At 36.3% G+C, this 17,606-nt stretch overlaps 1 protein-coding gene across 1 annotated transcript in view; it reads left to right on the top strand.

The window, feature by feature from the left end:
* LOC143231891 (atrial natriuretic peptide receptor 1-like) overlaps window positions 1-17,606 on the top strand; it is a 204,730-nt gene that overhangs the window by 175,548 nt on the left and 11,576 nt on the right. Inside the window, exons 15-20 of the mRNA XM_076466669.1 lie at window positions 582-750; window positions 1,996-2,145; window positions 8,922-9,045; window positions 10,110-10,178; window positions 15,334-15,508; window positions 17,253-17,351. Of these exons, the coding sequence (XP_076322784.1) occupies window positions 582-750; window positions 1,996-2,145; window positions 8,922-9,045; window positions 10,110-10,178; window positions 15,334-15,508; window positions 17,253-17,351 (786 nt within the window). The remainder of the gene's footprint in view (window positions 1-581; window positions 751-1,995; window positions 2,146-8,921; window positions 9,046-10,109; window positions 10,179-15,333; window positions 15,509-17,252; window positions 17,352-17,606) is intronic.

The following is a 17,606-nucleotide window of genomic DNA, read 5'->3' as shown; positions in this document are numbered from 1 at the left end:
TGAGACTTTTGTATCTGCAAAATGTTTGTTCAAATATCAATAAATGACCTTAATATCAAAAACATGGTAAAGAAATTGCGAATTAAAATTTCGCAGTCGCTTATACAATTATCAGAAGAGACACACGAAACCATGAGATTATATAGAAGAATAGAATTAATTTATCATTAATCTTGTAATAGAAATCTTCTTGCACGCTTATTGAATGCCGAGAGTGAATATATACAAACATTGAATTAAAATATGTTATGCTACAACATTACGCAGGGCCTGGTACTATCTAGTGGTTAGAGTATTCGACTTGTAATCTGTGAGTCGCCATTTTGAACCCCATCATCGAATACGCTTGCCCTTTTAGCAATGGGGGCAATATAAGTTACAGTCAATCCCACTAATCGTTGGAAAAGACTGGTTCAAGAGCGGTGGGTGGTGTTAACTAGCGTTAGTTCTCGCGTAGCTTTTCATGAAATTTGCAAATAACATTATCATTGTAAGGGGAAAGAAACAAAAAAGATAAACAATTGGGCAGAAATGTTTGGTTCTTAACAAATATTAATAACTCAACCATCTTTCATTTCCAGAAATTGTAGAAAACGTGAAGAACGGACAAAACCCCACATTTCGACCTTGTTTAGATGAAGCAAGATGTGATGAAAGAGTCGTGGACATGATTAGAAAATGTTGGTCAGAAGATCCCACAGAACGACCCGAATTTCAAACTTTGAAGTCGGTCATTCGGAAGTTAAATAAGTAAATGCTGGTTATTATTATTACTACCATGAGATAAACCAGATTGGGCTCGGCATGGCCAGGTGTGTTAAGGCGTTCGATTCGTAATTTGGGTGTCCCGGGTTCGAATCCCCGTCGCACCAAACATGCTCGCCCTTTCAGGCGTAGAGCGTTATAATGTGACGGTTAATCCCACTATTCGTTGGTAAAAGAGTAGACCAAGTGTTGGCGGTGGGTGGTGATGACTAGCTGCCTTCCCTCTAGTCTTACACTGCTAAATTAGGGACGGCTAGCACAGATAGCCCTCGAGTAGCTTTGTGCAAAATTCAAAAAACAAACAAACGAAACAAGCAGACAATATAAAAAAAGAAATAAACGTTTGAAGCTTGAAACTTATTAACAAATAAATGAAGTCATTAGTATTTTATTCGAAGGGAAAATTCTAAATTAACACCTTATTAGTTTATCAAAGTAATTCAAGGTGAGTTCTTTGTATGCTATGTTGTTATATTCTACAGTAATACACTTTTCACAGTAATTTGTTTACTTGTATAATTGATTGTTTAAAACAGAAATAAATTTTCTTTCTACTTTGACTGTAAGTGACAGAAAATAACGAGTTACTAATGATCACATTTAAATTAGTAAACATTAAAAACACAAATCGATAATGGTACATCTTTGTTTCGAAGAATAATCTAATTCGATCACATTTGTTTTATAAAATATACTTCCATCACGCCCCCTGCTGGTACAGCGGTAAGTCTATGGATATACAACGCTAAAATCGAGAGTTTGATTCCCCTTGACGGGCTCAGCAGATAACCCCATGTGGCCTTGCTACAAGAAAACACACAAACATACTTCGACCACATTTGTTTTAAAAATCTACTTCGACCACATTTGTTTTAAAAATCTACTTCGACTACATTTGTTTTATAAGCTGAACATAAAATTGTGCTACGTTATTCGGACTGTTTTGAACTAGTTTGTTTATTTGTTGTTAAGAGCAAAGCTACACAATTGGCTACGTGAATTTCGCCCACTACGAGTATTTTTCAAAAATTTATGAACTTTTTCCTTTCAAAATATCGTAATTAATTACGAAAGCTATATAATGGCGTATAAAGCTAGTTAATAAAAAGTGTGAATTATAAGTAAAGTGACTTTAATGAATGAGTTCAACTAAATTAATTAAAAATAGGTTTTTGTTGTAAATCAATCTGCCTTTGAGTACCTGCCACATTTTCTCTTGTTTCTACTAAGAGACAATGAAAGTGGGAATATTCTGGACAACTTGTTGTCAAGAATGGAACAGTACGCCAACAACTTGGAGACACTAGTTGAAGAGAGAACAGCAGATTACCTGGAGGAAAAACGTAAAGCTGAAGATCTACTCTACCAGCTTTTACCTCGGTAAGAGATTCATGATCGTAGGTTATTCAGATGATCAAACGTTGTTAGAGTCTACTCTACCAGCTTTTAACTCGGTAAGAGATTCATGATCGTAGGTTGTTCAGATGATCAAAAGTTGTTAGAGTCTACTCTACCAGCTTTTACCTCGGTAAGAGATTCATGATCTATGTTGTTCAGATGATCAAATGCTATCATTACATTTTTATCTGTAGCATAAGGCTTTAAGCAACTTGTCGGTTTAGTGTTGAACTATCCAAACGTAAACTGAAAACACAAAGAAGGATTTGTTTTATAAATGTAATATCAACTCTTTCTTATTTTATTCATATATTATGCACACCACTTAATTACTTACCTAGAACTTGAGTTTGATTTTATTTTTTTAGTTTGAGTGTAGTTGTAGAGAGTCAACATAATTTCATAAGAAGTGGGTAAAATTCGTGTAAAGCTAGTGAGATAGCTCAATGTGATAACCACTACAGCAATCCATTCAGACATATTAAGTCAGAGTCAATTTTTTTTTTACTTGGGCTAGAAACGTGTACTTTGTCAACAAAATAATTCTAATTATTAATTAAGAAATCCAATATGGCGAAAACGTTCTAAATGATTGATTATATTTAATGTAACCAGGTTTTTCTCCCTAATATCTTTCTTCTTTCAAAATAAACCACATAATTCTCTTTATAAAATTAAATGTTTTATCTCTTCCCGCCCTTTTCGTTTGAAGTGATGGCGCAGGGAACTTTCAGTACTTTTTTTAACTTCCCGATAGTTGTTTTGTTTGTTTGTTATCTAGTGGAAAACAACATAATAGCTCTGTGCTTTGCTCATCACGAGTATTAAAACCCGATTTTTAGAGTTATAAGCCACTCAACTTAATACCAAATCTCCAGGAGGCTATAGGTTTGTTTTTGTGTTTTTTGAATTTCGCACAAAGCTTTTGTTTGTTTGTTTGTTTGTTTTGGAATTTCGCACTAGAGGGAAGGCAGCTAGTCATCACCACCCACCGCCAACTCTTGGGCTACTCTTTTACCAACGAATAGTAGGATTGACCGTCACATTATAACGCCCCCACGGCTGGGAGGGCGAGCATGTTTGGCGCGACTCGGGCGCGAACCCGCGACCCTCAGATTACGAAGCGCACGCCTCAACGCGCTAGGCCATGCCGGGTCCCCGCACAAAGCTACTCGGGGCTATCTGTGCTAGCCGTCCCTAATTTAGCAGTGTAAGACTAGAGGGAAGGCAGCTAGTCAGCACCACCCACCGCCAATTCTTGGGCTACTCTTTTTACCAACGAATAGTGGGATTGATCGTGACTTTATAACGCCCCCACGGTTGAAAGGGCGAGCATGTTTGGTGCGACCGGGATTCGACCTCGCGACCTCGGATCACTAGTTGAGTGCCTTAACAACCTGGCCATGCCGGGGCCTCATTCTTGAGGAACGTACATGACATAACTGAAGAGACTAAAAAATCTTTATCCCTTTCTTCCCTTTACGATCTTAATTCCAACTACTTTGGGTCCGCCGATAATTTCTTTAAGCCAAGAATTTTTACATTCAGATTGTAACAGTATAGAAGGAGCGTAATCGGCAACGGGGATTCGAACTCGTGGCACCCAACCACCAGGCCCCAAATAATATCTACTTTGTGATAAGTTTTTAAATTAGTTTCAATAACAATTTCCAAAAAGCTACGATAAAAGTTTCCTACTTTTAAAGGGTCAAGGGTCCAAATCCCCATCTTACCAAACATGCTCGCCCCTTCAACCGTGGGAGCATTATAGCATGAAGATCAATCCCAATAGTGGGTGATGATGACCAGCTGTCATCTCTCTAGTCTTTAACTGCTAAACTATGAACGGCTAACGCAGACGGCCCTCGTGTAGCTTTGCGCGAAATTAAACCAAAAAAGCATAAAGATGTATCACCAATAACGCTGCACAACAATTTTTTTCAAAAGTTTAGCTTCCTGAAAAGTTTTTGCTAATTGTGACAGGTACCTGGTGGGTATGCACAAATATAGTTTTGGTTTTGCTTCATCTCGTAGGAACTCTGAGAAATAGACAGTTAACTGTTTACCGTTAACGTTATTGCCTTTATGTTTCTAATACGCTATTAAGTTCAACATAAGTAAAAGTGTTTTGTTCCTGATTTTCGCTTGTATTCAATGTCCGGTGCATCACGTTTCAGTGTCTAGCAGTAGTCAGTAAACATTGACGGATTCCAGTGTCCCTGATATCGTTTTTCCATTGTAACAATGTCCTGGTGAAACCTTTCATCGTGTTCGTCACTTACAGTACCGAGATTTACGGGGAAGAAGTCCAAGTGTGAGTGGAGGAAATGAATCTTGAGTGACATGTTGCACTTCATTGTTTTGTATGCTTTGAGAAGTTTGTCTACCAGCTGGATGTAATGTGGGGCTCCGTGATTGTCAAGAAAATTGTCAACAACGTCTTTGAAGGCTTTCCAGGCAATCTTTTGCGGCCCAACTAACAGATTTTCGAACCGCTTGTCACTCATAACATGTCTGATCTGAGGGCCAACAAAAATGCCCTCTTTGATCTTGGCCTCAGTTATTCTTGGGAACATCTGTCTTAAACAACGAAAACCTTCGCCTTTTTTGTTTATTGCTTTCACGAAATTCTTCATAAATCCCAATTTTATGTGAAGAGAGGCAAAAAAATCTTTGCCGGGTCGACAAGCGGTTCATGTGCCACATTTTTCTGTCTTGGAACTAACTTTTTACGAAGTGGCCAGCTCTGTCTAGAATAATGTGACTCTTTGGCACGACTGTTACATTCACAGATGAAACAACAGTACTTTGTATAGCCGAGCTGCAGTTTCAGTAGCAGAGCAACGCTTTCAGATCGCCACAGATATGTCAGTTGTACTTACTGTACTGGATGTGCTTCAGCAACATTTCCATGTTCTCGTAGGTTTCTTTCATGTGTGCTGCGTAGCCAACAGGCATTGAAGGGTGAACGTTGTCATTGAGTAACAGAACAGTTTTGAGGCTTAACATTGATGAATCAATAAAGAGACGCCACTCTTGCGGGTTACGGTCACAACCCAAAGCAGAGAACAATCCTTCGATGTCAACACAGAAACAGAAACTGTCAACTTGTGCAAAGAATGTGGTCACCTTGGTGGCTTTGAAAAACAGAAATTTTCGTACCTGCTGACAGCAAACACCATTTCTGCATCTCAAACCCAGAAATTCGGCTTTTGCTTTTGACAGACCCAAATCTCTGACCAGATCGTTTAATCCTGACTGTGTTATGAGATGTGGATCGCCTGAGGAGCACGGTTCAAAACCCGAATCAATGTCACTGCCAGTTTCCTGCATTGCAGTTTCTTCATCTGGTTCGTCTAAGGTCCATTCCTCTGGTGGTTTCGGAATTGGAAGACTATCGTCATGTGGCACGGGTCTCATTGCTGAAGGCAGATTAGGGTATTCAGTTGACTTCTTGCTTTTGGCAGAGAAACCAGACACATTAGTCAAACAGAAGTAACAGTCCGTCACATGGTCTTTCTGTTCTCGCCATATCATCGGGACAGCAAACGACATTGTCTTTTGAGTGCCTCTGAGCCAAGCTCTCAGACAGACAGCACATGTCGCACAACAAATGTGAAGCGTCTATTCCTGGACTTGATCACCAATTTTACAGCCGAAGGACAGATGATATGCTTTCTTCACAAGAGCAGTCATTGAGCGTCTCTGATGAACAAGCGTATACTCGCCACAAATATAGCAGAATGTATCGCGACTGTTACGAGATTGACGAGATATATTGACCGATACCAATCGTCCTGTAAAACGTCTATTACATCTAACTTACTTGTTAGAGTGTTACTGAGGCAATGCTATATTCTGAAACAATACGTACACACTATAAGATCTATATTAATCCAATGAACAGCATCCGTGTATGCAAGCCACTTTTATAGCCTGTTGAGACAGTGTCAAGCTTTATCCGGCCTGCCCAGGCATGCCCGGGCTGCATATTTCCTCATAACAGCTTCCAACCTGGTCTGATTTCATGCCTGGACATGCCCAGACTGCACAAAAGATTGTTCATAGGTCTCTTACAGAAATTAAAAATTTTGGACACAAATGTAAGAAAAAGCATGACAAAACTGGGTATTTCGATAAAACGGTACGTGATGGGCAAATTTGGATGTGATTTTCGTGATCAGCAGCCAAACATCTATAAGGAACACCCAACAGTGTTCAAGAAGCAAAATCTTTGTTGTGCAGTGTAATTGATCTGAATTTTTCACAGTTAAAAGTAGATGCTCCCTGGGCATTTGCCTATTACATTGATTTTTCTAAGTGACAAGACTCATGTGTAGGGTCTTAAAAATAGCTTATATCCTTGTCATTATAAAAGGGATCATTTTAAATTGTTCATGTTTGCTATATATACTAATGCACATTGAAAAAATCATGTTTTATGTAATCATTATTCAATTTAATCAATGAGTTTAATAATGACCTAAAAGTCACACAAAAAGTGGTTTAGAAAATCAGACATTCACATAAAACAGCAATTCAGATACTTTTTTCAGAGTTTTCGTTTTCGAATCTTAGACATCACGAAGATGTTTCTCATCTGTTCGCAGCATGGGTTTCCTTTGCTTTGCTTTTCGCTCTGACGTTTGTCAAGCAAAGGCCCCTCTTCACTCCAAAGTTTGAACCATTAGTATAGAAAACATGTCCAGCAATAATGTTTGTTTGTTTTTTTACTTTCCACAAGAGTTCAAGAACATGGCTTCTTCATCTGGAATTTCTATGACACCAAGCAAATTTCCATTTTTGTGGACTTGGCATTCCGGTTATGAGAACTCCCGGCCTCTTCATATCTCTTGGGTAATATTTTCATATCAGTGAAATGTTCTATACTTCGGTGGAATAAATTAGGCTTTCATCGCAAAGACTCTCTCCATTCGCTTTTTTTTGCTACAGTCTTTGTACTGGATTTGGAAAACGCCATATTGTTGGATCAGTTTTACCTTGTGAAACAATTGCACCCATGAATGCTGTTCTACGATCTGCAGATAAATTTAAACAATATATCATTGTTGAAATATTTGAGTTTCTGACTGGCTAGCTTAGAAGATCTAAAATCACAGTTCTATTTCGTGTGGTTACTGAGTTCTTAGGCGTAGCACCAAAGTAAAATAGAAATTCAAAACCGTCGTCTTCAGGTCGTGTATTTGGACTATTTTTGGAAATTACTGTCTCGCTATTTGGAATTTCTGGATTTATGTTGAAAGCTGCTTTCTTTGGTCTTCAGCTCTCTTTTCATTAAATAAGAATTCTCTTTCATCATTTTATTTTTTACATTTTTGCTGTGCTATTTTCTTCTGAAACTAAATATACCTTCTTTTAATTTTGTAAAGCTTTCAGAAATCCGACGTCTTTTTTTTTAATGTTTCTGATTTTAGACTTGGTCAATTTCAATTTTGTTCTAAGCATCTTAATATGAAACTAAAAAGTGGTTTTGTAGCTCTTCAACAGACAAATTTTCCTTCGCTTCATTTCATTTAAATTATTTTTTCTTTTATAGTGTTCTATAACCATCAAAAAGATGGATTTAAAATCTCAGCTATGATTTTGTCTTTTCGTTCGGTAGTTATTTCTGCTTTGTCCCATTTTCAATTTAAAGAACGGCTTTGTCTGCAACTGTGTCATTAGAGTTGACGTTTTATTATCGTTGTTGCGTTGGCATTCTCTTAAATAGAAGAACAGCCGCAGGAAATCTCCCTTTAAAGAATTTTTGGAAGCTGATAGTTCAGGTACAGATTTTCCATTAACTATTTATCCAGCCCGGCATGGCCAAGTGTGTTAAGGCATTCGACTCGTAATCCGAGGGTCGCGGGTTCGAATTCCGGTCGCACCAAACATGCTCGCCCTTTCAGCTGTGGGAGCGTTATGAAGTTAAGGTCAATCCCACTATTCCTTGGTAAAAGAGTAGCCCAAGAGTTAGCGGTGAGTGGTGATGACTAGCTGTTTTCCCTCTTATCTTACACTGCTAAATTAGGGACGGCTAGCGCAGATAGCCCTGGAATATCTTTGCGCGAAATTCAAAAAACAAAAACAAACAAACTATGTATCCTGAACTTTCCTCAAAAAAGGCTTAACCATTGTTTACCAAACAATTTGAATGAATAAGAATTGATGAATATTACGGTTGTGAATTCACACTGTTCGTTAAAAATTGAAATATTACATTAAAACAGCGGAATTTAAAACTCAAAAATTGACAAAATTAACTTTTTATAACCTTTTAATCAAAACAAAAATGGTGATAATTACAAAATTTCAATATTTTTTGAGCGTTCACATTTTTTGTTTGCTGGTAACAAGACTTTGGCTGATCTTTAATTGTGCTGAAAGTGAACATACTATAACAAAATGAGTAGTAGAATGGGACACGTGCAGGGAACAAGCCTTTGAACAACGTTTTTTGTAAGAGCTATATATTCAGAACACAACAACCACAAACAGTTGAATGAAATATAATTTACCAATTAGAAACTCTGAAGGAATATTTTAGTATATTGATTCGTTATGACCTAAGTTAGAGTATTTGGGTTATTTTCACTTTTTCCTTTGTTTGTTACTACGTGTTTTATGTGTTGTTTTGTTTTGATTTTCAAGATCCCTTAAACCTGAAAATCAGTGGTAATAATGCACTGCTAACTGATAAGTTATCAACATTATTTAATGTAACAATGCGTTTAGAAAATACTTTTCTACAACTGCAGGTCTGTCGCCAGTCAACTTATTCGAGGCGAATCTGTAACGGCAGAAGCTTTTGACAGTGTCACCATTTATTTTAGTGATATTGTTGGCTTCACAGCACTTTCTGCTGAAAGCACTCCCATGCAGGTGAGTCGAAGTGTTGTTATCACGTAATGTTGCCAACTTCAAACAGATGAAGCATTGGGCCAAAACAATTATATTTTAAATTAATGTTTTACAACTGAGCTCCAATATAACATTGTAAGTAAAAACCTACGCAGAGCTGCTATACACGAATTATATTTGATTGTCAAAATTATGACAAAATTATTATTGACAGTCCTATCAACCTATATAATTATTTTGGATTTATGATAAAATATAAATATACGTTTTGAATTATCATTAATTTATATATATATAGAAGAACATGAGGCCGCATGAATATGAATAACGTTTATTAATAACAATAATATATTTTAACCTGTCGTATCAAATACATACATGAATTTAGAAAGGCTTAGTTTTTTATGGTGTTTTAATTCTTTTAACACTCTACTGTTAATGTATGTGGTTGTGTTTGTCCATGGGACAGGCATGCCTTTACAAGCAGTTCAAACACTAATACCTGTTATTAAAGCTGTATTATACAAAAGTCCAAATTTTAAACAATGTCTATAATTAAAGTTGTATCGTTTAAAAGCATAATTTTTACACCAGGGTTGTAATTAATACTGTATTATTTAAAACAACAATTTTACAACAGGTCTGTATTTATAGCCGTATTATTTACAAGCAGGATATAGCAGTACGTCTGCCCCTCTAATTAAAATTTCAGGTTAAAGAGTCGCGGAGATTAAAACTTTTTTTTTTGCAGTATGGTAGTTTTTGTAAGGCTATAGATTGTGTATTCAGGCAGGTTATATCAGAATCCATATTTTTATTATTTTATTAATATATTTACGAAATGTTAATTAAAATATTAATCTACATGACGTTTTTCCCATATACCAAACAATAAAGTCAAGTCCTTTGGGTCTACTAGGGCTTTGGAAGTTCTCTTTTATTAATGATTGAATTGTAAATTATTCATCACAGTGTATTTTAGTAGTTTATGTGTGGTTTCTTATCCTAGTTATGATAAGCTATGAGAAAACAATTGCGTATTCTTTTAATTACAGATATGCATATATATGATTTGTTCCTTGTAGATTGTAGATCTGTTAAACGATTTGTACACCTGTTTTGACTCCATCATCGAGAACTTTGACGTATATAAGGCAAGTTTCTTTTTACTTTTTCGTATTAATTTCTAGAATTTGTGGAGAGATGTATGTATAGGAAATTATATAATTCTGTGTCTTATCTATCACGGGACCCACGTGAATTAAACGCGGGGAAAATTTGTTAAGACACACAGAAGAAAATTAAGTTACCAATAAATGCAAACTAACATGAAGTCACAAAAATGGTATAACTCAATAATAACAATTATCAACGTGCATCAAAAACACAGGAAACTGCTTTGTGTATTATTGAAATCAACAACAAGCATGGTATCCCTTTGTGTATATATTGTTGAAATCAACAATAGATGTGGCATTTCTTGGTTTATTATTGAAATCAACAACAAACATGGTATCCCTATGTGTATGTGTTGTTGAAATCAACAATAGATGTGGTATTTCTTTGTGTATTATTGAAATCAACAACAAAGATGGTATTCCTATGTGTATGTATTGTTGAAATCAACAATAGATGTGGCATTTCTTTGTGTATTATTGAAAGTAAAAATAAGCATGGCATCCCTATGTGTATATATATTATTGAAATCCACGATAGATGGGGCATACCTTTGTGTATTAATAAAATTAATAACTAATGTGGTATCCCTTTGTGTATTAGCGAAATGTAAAACAAATGTAACATATCTTAAAACAAATATGTTGTTAATATCTGTGGTATTCGATAGACTTACTATTCCATTTCCTACTAATGTACAATAACAGATAACTGGACATCCCCTTTGTTACTTACATAGTTGGTGCCTATAGAGGAATATATCAAAAGATAATGACTCAACAAGTGGTTCATCGGTTAGCTTCAAGATTTAGCGGTTAAACTTGGGCCTAGTTTCCCTGGTGGACATATAACAGATACATTTACACTTAAACAAATATATGAAATCGCAATGCCCGTCATGAACTTCAATAAAGCGTCATTTATCTACCAAATATAATTTATTACAACACGTTTCGTTTATTTTGAATTTCGCACAAAGCTACTCGAGGGCTACTGCGCTGGCCGTCCCTAATTTAGCAGTGTAAGACTAGAGAGAAGGCAGCTAGTCATCACCACTTACCACCAGCTCTTGGGCTACTTTTTTACCAGTGAATAATGGGATTGACCATAACATTATAACGCCCCCACGGCTGAAAGGGCGAGCAAGTTTAGTGTGACGGGGATTTGAACCCGCGACCCTCGGGTTACGAATCGAGTGTCTTAACTACCTGGCCATGCCTGGCCATTACAGCACGTATATACAATACATTCAACCGTTGTCATATATGTGGATTCTCTTGCATTAAGAAATATCTCAAATTTCAAACCTTTGGTTGTAGAATATTGAATGTTGCCCATCGTTATTGAGTTAACTCAGAATTTACTAATAAATTATTATAAATTATTCCCGTAAAATAAACAATTTTCCACATATATCCTGTACAGTGACACACAACTAGTAAAAATAACGTTATATATTTAAATAATCCTCATTTTGGAAGAAGTTTTCATGGGTTGTTCGCACCTCATACTTGGATAAATATTCGTCACTTTCCCTGGATTTATTTAGGGAAACAGTTTTGTATAATATATTGGGGATTGACTATGATATATCTCTTTTATTATCTATGACTGTTTAAGTTAAATTTATATTTCGAAAAATTTATATAACTTGTACTGTTAACCCTGTATTGCGAAACACCCGACAATTCACTAAAGTTGTGGAAAGGTCTGGTATAAGTATCAACAATACATGCATGTACATAAACACCTATCTTGTTGTGCAGGCTTAAATTTCTAAAAATTCTCCTCACGCCTATTAATGAGACCAACTCGATGCGCCAAGAGACACCATATATTACTGGTGTGTTACAATCAGTATAATATAAAGCTCGGAAGTTAAAGCTGTGATTGACACTATTTAGTTGGGAAACTTTAAACATTTCAACAGGAACATTTATAGATTTCAAACATTACAAATCATTTAACTTCGACGTATGTACATTTGACATTACTGTTTTTAAAGGCATAATACAACAGTGGTGAAAATCTCGACGTGTGATAGGCGAAGAAAGAAGGTTTGCGTTGAAGGAATTGTATCTACATCAACCTGAAATTAACTCGCTTATCGTGAACCCTCCATAAATAAGGAATTTTCAGACTTATAAACCTTTTGTACACAGTTCATTGTTGTAATAACCGTAACTCTAAGTTCTATATTAAAATATATTTGTGTTAAAAAAAGAAACTGTGTGTATCTGTCTTGTTGGTAAATATCATAAATTGGATTAATAATAACATTAACTTAACTTCGAGATTTATAACTGTAATACGTAAGAGATGTTGGTACCTTATACTTAGATGAACGTTCGTTACTTTCCCGAGTTTGATTTAGATATTTTATTTTGTTATCCTTTCTCTACCCGTTCACAATTAAAATTTTCTTTACAAAGCACATAGTTTAGTGCCCATAGGTCAAATAGTTAGAAAATAATGCTTATTTATTTTGAATACGTACCTTTTAACCTGTTGACTGCCAAGTATTTCAGCTGCTACGGCAACTCCGAACGGAGTTCAAAATACAACTCTAATGCTTCTTCATTTGTAATTTTTTCGTGACGCCATTTTGGATCGAAAGTGAAACAATTTGTAAGTAGGTCAAATGCATGTATGGTGCTGACATCTAGAGTTGAAGTTAGGTATTATTGACAACAAATTAACTCGTCCGTGGCACTGTGTTACCGAACGGCTTTGACGAGTTATCTCGTCTACGGCACTGAACAGGTCAAGTTAATGGAAAATAAAAAAGAACCAAACCAGGCACTCGAGTTCAGAATTTTCTTCTTTGTTTTCAATATTTCTGTTACATTTAATAATATTTGCTATTTTAAAAATTGGTATACTACAACAAGCCAAATATATACAAATAATTATAAAATTTATAGCAGAGAAAATTCTCCATAATATTATAAGAGGTTAATTGTGGTGAAAACAACAACAATAACAATATTATGGCTACACACAAATAAATCTTTTATCTAGTGCCAGCAATATTTATCTATTTAGATACATGTATATTTCTGAAAGGTTAGTTGGGTAACTTGATTTTGATTATGTTCCACATAGATTTTTATACGCCTCGTGCTCTAAGCTGGTGCTTATTTGTAGAAGTGTGTGTTTTGGTTTTGTTATAACAAAGCCACATCGGTCTATCTGTTTAGTCCACCGAGGGGACTCGAACCGCTGATTTTAGCGTTGTAAATCCGTAGCCTTACCACTGTATCAGCGGAAGATTTTAATGCTACTAAGACAATTCTAATTCTTTTTTATAATCAAAACTACCTATTTATCACAAGGTCTCTACCAAACTTACTGTTATATATTTTTACTAGTCTTTCTAATTAATCAGATAATTTTTATGTTGAAGCTTTTTATATATACAGATAAGGACGAGCACATATAAGTTATAAACCTTAAAGAAACGTATGTGAACTATTATAGTTGAAGGAACAATGTGACTCAACTATAACCTACGAGCAGTAGCCGTCAGTAACATACCAGTAAGATATATTTGCCCTAACATTGCGCATATGTATATATGTCATACAATAGACAAAATTATTTTAAAAGATACAGAGACCACTCTATTGACCTATGAGTCCAAGCAAAAACTATTTGTAACCGTACCATACACACAACTATGATCCGAAGTTAAAGCTACTCGTAACGGATACTTAATGTTAAAACACTTTTTCTACCAACGCGCACAGCTTAACTTGTAGAACATTTATCTTTATCATTGCGTGTGTGTGTTTGTGAGGGCGCTTTGTAACAAATATTCATTGGTCCACGGTTAAAGTCACGTCACGTTATCTCAAATCTCCGGAATCCAAATTGCCTTTCAATAAAAATCTTGAGATATTAGTTATCTAAAGCTAAAATAACTTTTAAAATCTGGAGTGATCCCAGAGTCCGTTTGTTTGATCTATAGAGATAATGCTTTTCTTTTGTGTATTTATATCTACAAATATTTTACTTCATTCGGTGATCTGCAGTTAATCTATAGTTGTGTTACAAAAGTCTTGCATGTAGTGTTTAGAAATATTTCATTCTATGCAGGAGAATCGTGTAACTGTTTAACAAAAACATGATTCCTGAAAAACATGAAACCCACTTGAAGTAAAAACATATCTCAGGACTGCTGGTATGGGTATTAACACTTTTGCTAATAAAGCAGAGAACAACGTTTCAACCTCTTAGGTCAACTTCAAGCTAACACCAATGTTAAAAGTGTTAATGCTCATACCAATCAAAACATGAGTATCAGAGGTTACGAGACCAGCCAGACATCATCATGAGACTAGCCAGACATCGTCGTCATCTTGAGACCAGCCAGACGTCACTTCACTTCCCTTTTTAAGTTCGATGCATGTTTTTCTCTATCGCTCTTTTAGCTTTTTCAATAAACTTTGGTAAAAATTCAAGTGTGATGCTTCACATGCAGTGAAGTACAACTACTTTACAAATGCCAATTCTCTGCAAGTATTAGCAGTGCAGAATGTTACCGCTAAGAACAAAAACGGTCCGGCGTGGCCAGGTGATTAAGACACTCGGCTCGTAATCTGAGGGTCGCGGGTTCGAATCCACGTCACACCAAACATGCTAGCACTTTCAGCCGTGGTAGCGTTATAATGTCATGGTCAATCCCACTATTCGTTGGTAAAAGAGTAGCCCAAGAGTTGGCGGTGGGTGGTGATAACTAGCTGCCTTCCCTCTAGTCTTACACTATTAAATTAGGGACGGCTAGCACAGATAGCCCTCGAGTAGCTTTACGCGAAATTCAAAACAAAAAACAAAGACGAAAGAAGATGTAAGCCCCAGAGTTCTATATATCAGGAATACCCGTAGAATTAATGTTTTAAGACTGAGAACTGGTTGGAAGCAGTTGTTACACGAGTAGCATGTTACAGACGATGACTAATGATCGGTTAACACTATTTTCTATCGGACGCCATTTACTGAAATCCGTATGTGATGAAGTACAATCCTTCACTTTTCTAAACATTTTACAGACAAACGAACACATAAATATATCAACATTACATAATCATTAATATTGCATATCCGTAATTAACACTCTTTTTAAATTTGCAGGTAGAAACAATAGGTGACGCCTACATGGTGGTGTCAGGTTTGCCTGTTCGTAACGGTACCTTCCATGCTCGAGAAATAGCCAGAATGTCGTTAGCCTTGCTAAGTGCTGTCACATCGTTCAGTATACGTCACAGGACGAACGAACAGCTCAAGCTAAGAATAGGAATTCACACAGGTGGGTATAGCTTTTCTGCACCGAAGCGGAGTATTGGGTGGAACAAAAAATCCATTACGATAGTTGATCTTTGTCAATTTATTTTACTCTAAATATAGTATTGACGTGCGTAAAATATTTTCATTAATCTGTAAATCACTCTTAATATTTTTATTTAATATTAGTTAATTAATAGCTTTTATGCTCAGTATAAAATATCTTTTGTAGTTCGTTTTTTATTTTTTATTTTTGTTTGTTTTTTTCCTATTTCTCAAACTTTTAAACTTTGTATTTATTTCTATTCTTTTTAACAAAATGTTACTTTGTAGTTAGTCGGTGTCTCCCCAGTGACAAAGAAGTATGTATATACGTGTACTTACAACGTAAAATACTGGATTTCGATACCCGTTGTGGGAAGAGCATAGAGAGCCATTTTTATAGTTTTGTGTTTAATTACAAGCAACCAATGCTCGGCATGGCCAGGTGGTTAAGGCACTCGACTCGTAATGTGAGGGTCGCGGGTTCGAATTCCCGTCACACCAAACATGCAAGACCCTTTCAGCCGTAAGGGCGTTATAATGTTACGGTCAATCCCACTATTCGTTGGTAAAAGAGTGCCTTCTCACTAGTCTTACACTGCTAAATTAGGGACGGCTGACGAAATTCAAAACAAACCAAAACACTTCAGATGACACTTTACGCCCCCTGTGTCCTTCTTCTTCCACACTACCTCACCTTTTGACCTTTTCTAACACTAAATACTCTTCACTCGAGAGCTGAATATAGCCTAATCTACGGATCCACGGTTCGTGTCTTGTTGCCGAATCAAAATCGCGTTCCGCACTTTGGGGCTAAGCGCTTTATAAGAATAACATTCAAATCCCACTATCCAGTCAGACAGGAGAGCAGTCTGAGGTGCTGTGAACAATTGTCTCTCCCTATTGTATATTTAGCTTAAAATTAGGGACGGCTAGCCCATTTAAGTGTTGATTGCTAGCACTATACGAGTATCCGAAAAAACAAACAAATCTACACTCAATGCAATTCTCTCTGTAAGTGCATATACATTTTGCGAACCTTCTGGAACATGCCACCCCCTCCATTCGTTAATGAGCTTACATTGTGTAAGTTGCTTTGCTATTCATGACCTTATATCATTTGACAGCATTTTACTCATGAGTGTGAAAAAGAATAACCCTGCGGATATCGACGACACTTTAATTAGTTCGTGAAGAGACATTTTGGAAGAATAAATAAAAACGCTGGCAGAAGCACTAAAATATATCTTTGTCAGACTTTTTACAAAATAGCATTGAAACTAATTGGTGCATAGATAAATTTAAAAATTGTTTGTTTGTTTGGAATTTTGCACAAAGCTACTCGAGGGCTATCTGTGCTAGCCGTCCCTAATTTAGTAGTGTAAGACAAGAGAGAAGGCAGCTAGTTATCACCACCCACCGCCAACTCTTGGGCTACTCTTTTACCAACGAATAGTGGGATTGACCGTCACATTGTAACGCCCCCACGGCTGGGAGGGCGGGCATGTTTGGCGCGACGGGGATACGAACCCGCGACCCTCAGATTACGAGTCGCACGCCTTAACCCACCTCGCCATGCCAGGCAAATTTAAAAATAAAATTCCCTTTGTGAGAATGTAATGTTGATTTGTTATAGAACTTCCGGTACGTCTGATGTACTTCCGGTTTTAACTAGTGACTTGAAAGGTCAGCTGACATTCTTTGTAAGTGAAATGACATTCTTTCAGGTTCTTGTGCTGCAGGTGTGGTTGGACTTAAGATGCCAAGATACTGTCTCTTTGGAGACACAGTGAATACTGCCTCGAGAATGGAATCCACTGGCCTACGTAAGTAAATTGGGAACGTGCACGGGTTTACTTTTTACGTTTTGTAATGTATTAATACTTCTCGTCAAAACATAGTTCCTCTTTCACACAGCATAAAATTTCTACACGTTTGTCATGGTAATTATGAGAAGGTTAAGCCATCCCTCACTAAAGATCTCCATAGATGATCATGAAGCAAAACAAATTAATTAATTTACTTTTCATTTTGTCATGAGATCTAGTTATTCCAAAACTTATCTTTTATCATCGTGCAGG

This window comes from Tachypleus tridentatus, chromosome 11, assembly GCF_004210375.1.
Source record: "Tachypleus tridentatus isolate NWPU-2018 chromosome 11, ASM421037v1, whole genome shotgun sequence".
NCBI classification, from domain to species: Eukaryota; Metazoa; Arthropoda; class Merostomata; order Xiphosura; family Limulidae; genus Tachypleus; species Tachypleus tridentatus.
Note: the sequence above shows the minus strand (reverse complement) of the source record. Positions and strands in the feature narration are given on the sequence as shown.